The sequence below is a fragment of the Meles meles genome, chromosome 17 (assembly GCF_922984935.1).
Source record: "Meles meles chromosome 17, mMelMel3.1 paternal haplotype, whole genome shotgun sequence".
NCBI classification, from domain to species: Eukaryota; Metazoa; Chordata; class Mammalia; order Carnivora; family Mustelidae; genus Meles; species Meles meles.
In genome coordinates this window covers 34,285,278-34,291,277 of record NC_060082.1, presented here as the reverse complement: position 1 = coordinate 34,291,277, position 6,000 = coordinate 34,285,278, and the positions used below count along the sequence as shown (strand labels likewise).

The 6,000-nt window shown below is 42.3% G+C and overlaps 1 protein-coding gene across 1 annotated transcript in view; it reads right to left on the bottom strand.

The window, feature by feature from the left end:
* Positions 1-433: 433 nt before the first annotated feature.
* LOC123927763 (membrane cofactor protein-like) overlaps positions 434-6,000 on the bottom strand; it is a 45,142-nt gene continuing 39,575 nt past the window's right edge. Inside the window, exons 8-12 of the mRNA XM_045982598.1 lie at positions 2,661-2,711; positions 2,121-2,156; positions 1,555-1,615; positions 968-1,011; positions 434-704 (exon numbers count right to left, since the gene is read on the bottom strand). Of these exons, the coding sequence (XP_045838554.1) occupies positions 589-704; positions 968-1,011; positions 1,555-1,615; positions 2,121-2,156; positions 2,661-2,711 (308 nt within the window). The 3' untranslated portion in view covers positions 434-588. The remainder of the gene's footprint in view (positions 705-967; positions 1,012-1,554; positions 1,616-2,120; positions 2,157-2,660; positions 2,712-6,000) is intronic.

Here is a 6,000-nt window from a genome sequence, read left to right as displayed (position 1 = left end):
TTATTTATTTGACAGATGGAGAGAGATCACAAGTAGGCAGAGAGGCAGGCAGAGAGAGGAAGGGAAGCAGGCTCCCTGCTGAGCAGAGAGCCGGATGCAGGGCTCCATCCCAGGACCCTGGGATCATGACCTGAGCCGAAGGCAGAGAATTTAACCCACTGAGCCACCCAGGTGCCCCTAAAGAATATGCCTTTTTTTTTTTTAATATTTTATTTATTTATTTGACAGAGAGAGATCACAAGTAGATAGAGAGGCAGGCAGAGAGAGAGAGAGAGAGAGGGAAGCAGGCTCCTTGCTGAGCAGAGAGCCCGACGCGGGACTCGATCCCAGGACCCTGAGATCATGACCTGAGCTGAAGGCAGCAGCTTAACCCACTGAGCCACCCAGGCGCCCCAAGAATATGCTTTTTTATATAGCCTAAACCAGACGATTAGTAAAAAGGCAAAAGATATCATAAAACCATGAATACCAAGAGAGCCTTAAAATTATTAGTTTTTTTTTTAAAGATTTTATTTATTTAATTTGTCAGGGAGAGTGAGAGAACACAAGCAGGGTCATCCGCAGGCAGAGAGAGAAGGAGAAGCAGACTCACTGCTGAGCAGAGAGTCTGAGATCATGACCTGAGCTGAAGGTAAACAATGACTGAGCCACCCAGGCATCCCTAAAATGATTAGGTTTGATGTTAGAGCTATCTCCCAAGCTACAGGGAAAGGAAATTACCAAAAATCACTAAAAAATCAGAAATTTCAAAGCACCTAATCTTGGTCTATGCTCCAGGATTTGTTCTAAGTCTCTTACTAAACTGAAAGACATTTCATTAAAATTTTAAGTTTGATGTTTAAAAGCCCTCTTCTCCCTAGGAGATATGTACTTACACACTTTTTTTTTCTATTATAAGCCTCCCCTTTTTTTCAGCTTTATAGATAAAAACAAAGATAAAGTTAATGAGGTGCCTTGTAAATCTTATCCCTCAGTAATGTTAAGTTTAATCCCATCAGTTTTACTGAAACCCTGTAAATTAAGAGAACATAAGAGGGAAATCAAATAGTGCTGCTTTTCCTTCCCCAGTTCAACAAGTATAAATAACAGCTCTACATAAAAACACATCAAATTGTGTATTTTAATGAGAACCTACATAGCTTCTTACAATTACCTAAGTTATCCAGACATATGGAAACTGTTATCATAAAAATTTCAAGTACAACTGGGCGGTTCTACATTTGATCTCGGCCACTAGTCCAATGTAGGACGCAGGGTAAACCTAGGTGGGGAAGGCCCCATAAGGGTCCATGATTTGCTACACAACTTAAATCTCAAATCCCACCGAAACATTTCTTGCAGCCCGAAAAGCTGCAGCCACTCTGCAGCGAGCCCTCTGACTGCAGGGACTGTAAGAGCAGCCCCAGGCCATTTCAGTAAACACAAGCAAACGGATGGAGCGCTCATGCAGGCACAGTTTCCAAAAAGGCGGTATACGGGACAAACAGAAGAGCTGCACGAAAGGATGTCAAGAGTGAGCAGTACCATGAGTTAGAAGAACATGTTTTTATTTACCCTTTCTTTCCCCTTTGAAAACATCTATACAGGCAGGTGCAAAGTACGGCAAGGCCAACAACTGCAAGAGACCAGGAGACAAAGGACATAAAAGTTGGAAAGCTGGGTGTGAAGATTCAAGATTTAGCAGCAGAAATAAGTAAGTGCTGGCTGCACTGCAGTCGTCAGAAAATGTTATTTTACTTCAGCACCTATCTGTTCATGTTCCCTCTGGACTCTCTTACTATCTAAGGCCCATTCCTTGGAGTCACTGGACTAGTCCACAGGAAGCCAGAGAAGAATCCTTGCTTCGTTTAGAAAATTACCCGAAGCATCTCTGGGATGCAAACTCATGCCTAATCATTCCGAAAACACAGGTAATGTTTAGGGTTTGTGACTAAGCGGACACATACAGTATAAAAGACTACACATTCACCAGGAAAATGCAGTGTGTCATACCAAGGTCAGGCTGTTCTAGACTGGTGGACTTCCTTTCAAGCTATAGAAACTGAAAAGTCATTTAAAAAATAATGCACTTCTTTGCAGTTGTATTTTGATTAAGTGGCATCAACATTTGGGCTACTTACGAATAGTAAGAACAATCACAGCGATGATGCCTGCATCTGAGAAAAAAATGAAAACTGCTTGAAGACTGAGTACACAAGGGTCCCAGACGGTAGATGCATTTAATTTTGATCAGATCATCTAACGCCATGTTGGAGAAGTTGCTCCTTAGTCTAGTTTCGGCGTGAGCACTAGTGTGTCTGGCTTATTCTGATCACAGAATCCTTCTAATCAGATTCCAGGTTTAGGATCCATCTTGTGAAACTCTTCACTGGAACCTGACTTTTCATGGCTTTGTGCTGTCGGAGCTGTACCAGCTTACTTTGTAAAGCTCACCAGGACTATCAGAATTCCCTAGATTAGAGGAAATGACCTACAGGTCTCCATACACAGTACCACTTAGGTTTAGCACGTTAACTAGACTACTAAAATTTAAACTAGAAATGTCCAATTTTGTGAAACTTGGTTCCTTCCTTAACTACCAATGATTGAAACACAATAGATATGTCCACACAGAACTCCGAGGCCTCATAGTGCAGAGTAATTAGGAGCCAAAATAATACCTAATTCCTCAAAGTCTTCAAGTGTTAGTCGCTCACTGGGCTCGGGATAGCCTAGGGGGGGAAATGGAAATAAGTTAAAAGAGAAAGATAGCCAAAAGCTTAAAGGTCCATAAATTCACTGGTTTTACTTTTTGCTTTTGTATGAAACTACTCTTAATTTCATTTTCCTTAATGGTTATCAATAAAAGTGCTGTCATCAATTATAAATTTATATTTGATGTCATCAACAATATTCTTCCTGTCCACTGATATTTCCTGTAACAATATTCTGTGGTATAGGAAGCAAACTTATCACTACCATATCCTCAAAATGAGCCTAAATTCAACATGATTCTACTTAAAATTTAAAAAATAGAGGAGGACTTTGAAACAATTTAGAAGCTGATCTGGAATAGAAAGTCTCTTCAACATAACAAAAGTCACTTATGAAAAACCCATGGCCAACATCAAATTTAATGGTGAAGGACTAAAGTTTTTCCCTTAAGACCTGGAACAGGGGCTGCCTGGGTGGCTCAGTTGGTTAAGCAACTGCTTTTGGCTCAGGTCGTGATCCTGGAGTCCCAGGATCAAGTCCTGGGATCGAGTCCCACATCCGACTCCCTGCTCAGCAGGGAGTTTGCCTCTCCCTCTGACCCTCTCCCCTCTCATGCTCTCTCTCTCCCTCTCTCTCAATGTCTCTCTAATAAATAAATAAATAATCTTAAGAGAAAAAATATCTGGAACAGGACAAGGTGCCTATGTTTGCCACTTCTATTCAACATATTTATTGCAAGTTCATATCAGAACTAGTTGAAAAGAAATAAAAAACATCTAAATTAGGAAGAAATAAAATGATCTTTATTCATAGGTGACACGATCTTTTACATAGAAAACTCTAAAGATTAAACACATACACACACACAGACCTGGTGGAACTAATAAATGAATTCATTAAAGTTGCAGGATACAGGAGAGGAGTCAAGATGGCGGAGAAGTAGCAGGCTGAGACTACATCAGGTAGCAGGAGATCAGCTCGATAGCTTATCTAAACATTGCAAACACCTACAAATCCAACGGGAGATCGAAGAGAAGAAGAACAGCAATTCTAGAAACAGAAAATCAACCACTTTCTGAAAGGTAGGACTGGTGGAGAAGTGAATCTAAAACGACGGGAAGATAGACCGCGGGGGGAGGGGCCGGCTCCCGGCAAGCGGCGGAGGAACGGAGCACAAAATCAGGACTTTTAAAAGTCTGTTCCACTGAGGGACATTGCTCCAGAGGCTAAACCAGGGTGAAGCCCACGAGGGGTCAGCGTGGCCCCAGGTCCCGCAGGGTCCCAGAAGGATCGGGGGTGTCGGAGTGTCGCAGAGCTCGCAGGTATTAGAACGCAGAAGCCGGCTGCAGAGACAGAGCCGAGGACTGAACTCTCAGCTCGGGGTTACCTTGAACTGGTCGCAGGCTCGGTGAGCTCGGAGCGTGGCTGGAGGCCGGGGATACGGGAGTGATTGGGTGCTGTCCTCTGGGGGCGCACTGAGGAGTGGGGCCCCAGGCTCTCAGCTCCTCCGGGCGGGAGACTAGGAGGCCGCCATTTTCATTCCTGTCCTCCGGAACTCTACGGAAAGTGTTCAGGGAACAGAAGCGCCCAAAAGCGAACCCGAGCTGATTACTTAGTCCAGCCGCCGGTAAGGGCGGTGCAATCCCGCCTCGGGCAAAGACACTTGAGAGTCACTACAACAGGCCCCTCCCCCAGAAGATCAACAAAATATCTAGCCAGGACGAAGTTCATCTATCAAGGAAAGTAGGTTCAATTCCTAAGACAGCAGCGCAATTCCAGGAGGAGAAAGCAAAGCACGAAACTCATGGCTTTCTCCCCATGATTCTTTAGTCTTGTGGCTACTTCAATTTTTTTTTTCTTTTTTCAATTTTTTTCTTTTTTCTTCTTCTGCTAAAATTTTTTAAAACTTTTACCCTTTTCTTTTTTAACGTTTTTTGACTAGTTTATCTAAATATATATATTTTTTCTTTCTTTTTTATATTTTTTCTTTATTTGTTTTATTTTTTAAATTTTTTTCTTTTTTTTTCCCTGAACCTCTTTTTATCCCATTTCTCCCCCCCACAATTTGGGGTCTCTTCTCATTTGGTTACAGCGCATTTTTCTGGGGTCTTTGCCACCCTTTTAGTATTTTATTTGCTCCTTCATATCCTCTTATCTGGACAAAATGACAAGGCGGAAAAAATCACCACAAACAAAAGAACAAGAGACAGTACCGAAGGCTAGGGACCTAATCAACACAGACATTGGTAATATGTCAGATCAAGAGTTCAGAATGACGATTCTGAACGTTCTAGCCGGGCTCGAAAAAGGCATGGAAGATATTAGAGAAACCCTCTCTGGAGATGTTAAAGCCCTTTCTGGAGAAATTAAAGAACTAAAATCTAACCAAGTTGAAATCAAAAAAGCTATTAATGAGGTGCAATAAAAAATGGAGGCTCTCTGGGGAGATGGAGAGGAGAGGGAGTTGAGGGAAACTGGAAGGGGAGATGAACCATGAGAGACTATGGACTCTGAAAAACAACCAGAGGGTTATGAAGGGGTGGCGGTGGGGCGGTGGGGGGGTGGGGTGGGAGGTTGAGGAACCAGGTGGTGGGTAATAGGGAGGGCACGTACTGCATGGAGCACTGGGTGTGATGCCAAAACAATGAAACTGTTATACTGTAAATAAACAAATAAAAATAAATAAATAAATTTTAAAAAAAATGGAGGCTCTCACTGCTATGATAAATGAGGCAGAAGAAAGAATTAGTGATATAGAAGACCAAATGACAGAGAATAAAGAAGCCGAACAAAAGAGGGACAAACAGCTACTGGACCACGAGGGGAGAATTCGAGAGATAAGTGACACCATAAGACGAAACAACATTAGAATAATTGGGATTCCAGAAGAAGAAGAAACAGAGAGGGGAGCAGAAGGTCTATTGGAGAGAATTATTGGAGAGAATTTCCCTAATATGGCAAAGGGAACAAGCATCAAAATCCAGGAGGTGCAGAGAACCCCCCTCAAAGTCAACAAGAATAGGTCCACACCCCGTCACCTAATAGTAAAATTTACAAGTCTTAGTGACAAAGAGAAAATCCTGAAAGCAGCCCGAGAAAAGAAGTCTGTAACATACAATGGTAAAAATATTAGATTGGCAGCAGACTTATCCACAGAGACCTGGCAGGCCAGGAAGAGCTGGCATGATATATTCAGAGCATTAAATGAGAAAAACATGCAGCCAAGAATACTCTATCCAGCTAGGCTATCATTGAAAATAGAAGGAGAGATCAAAAGCTTCCAGGACAAACAAAAACTGAAAGAAT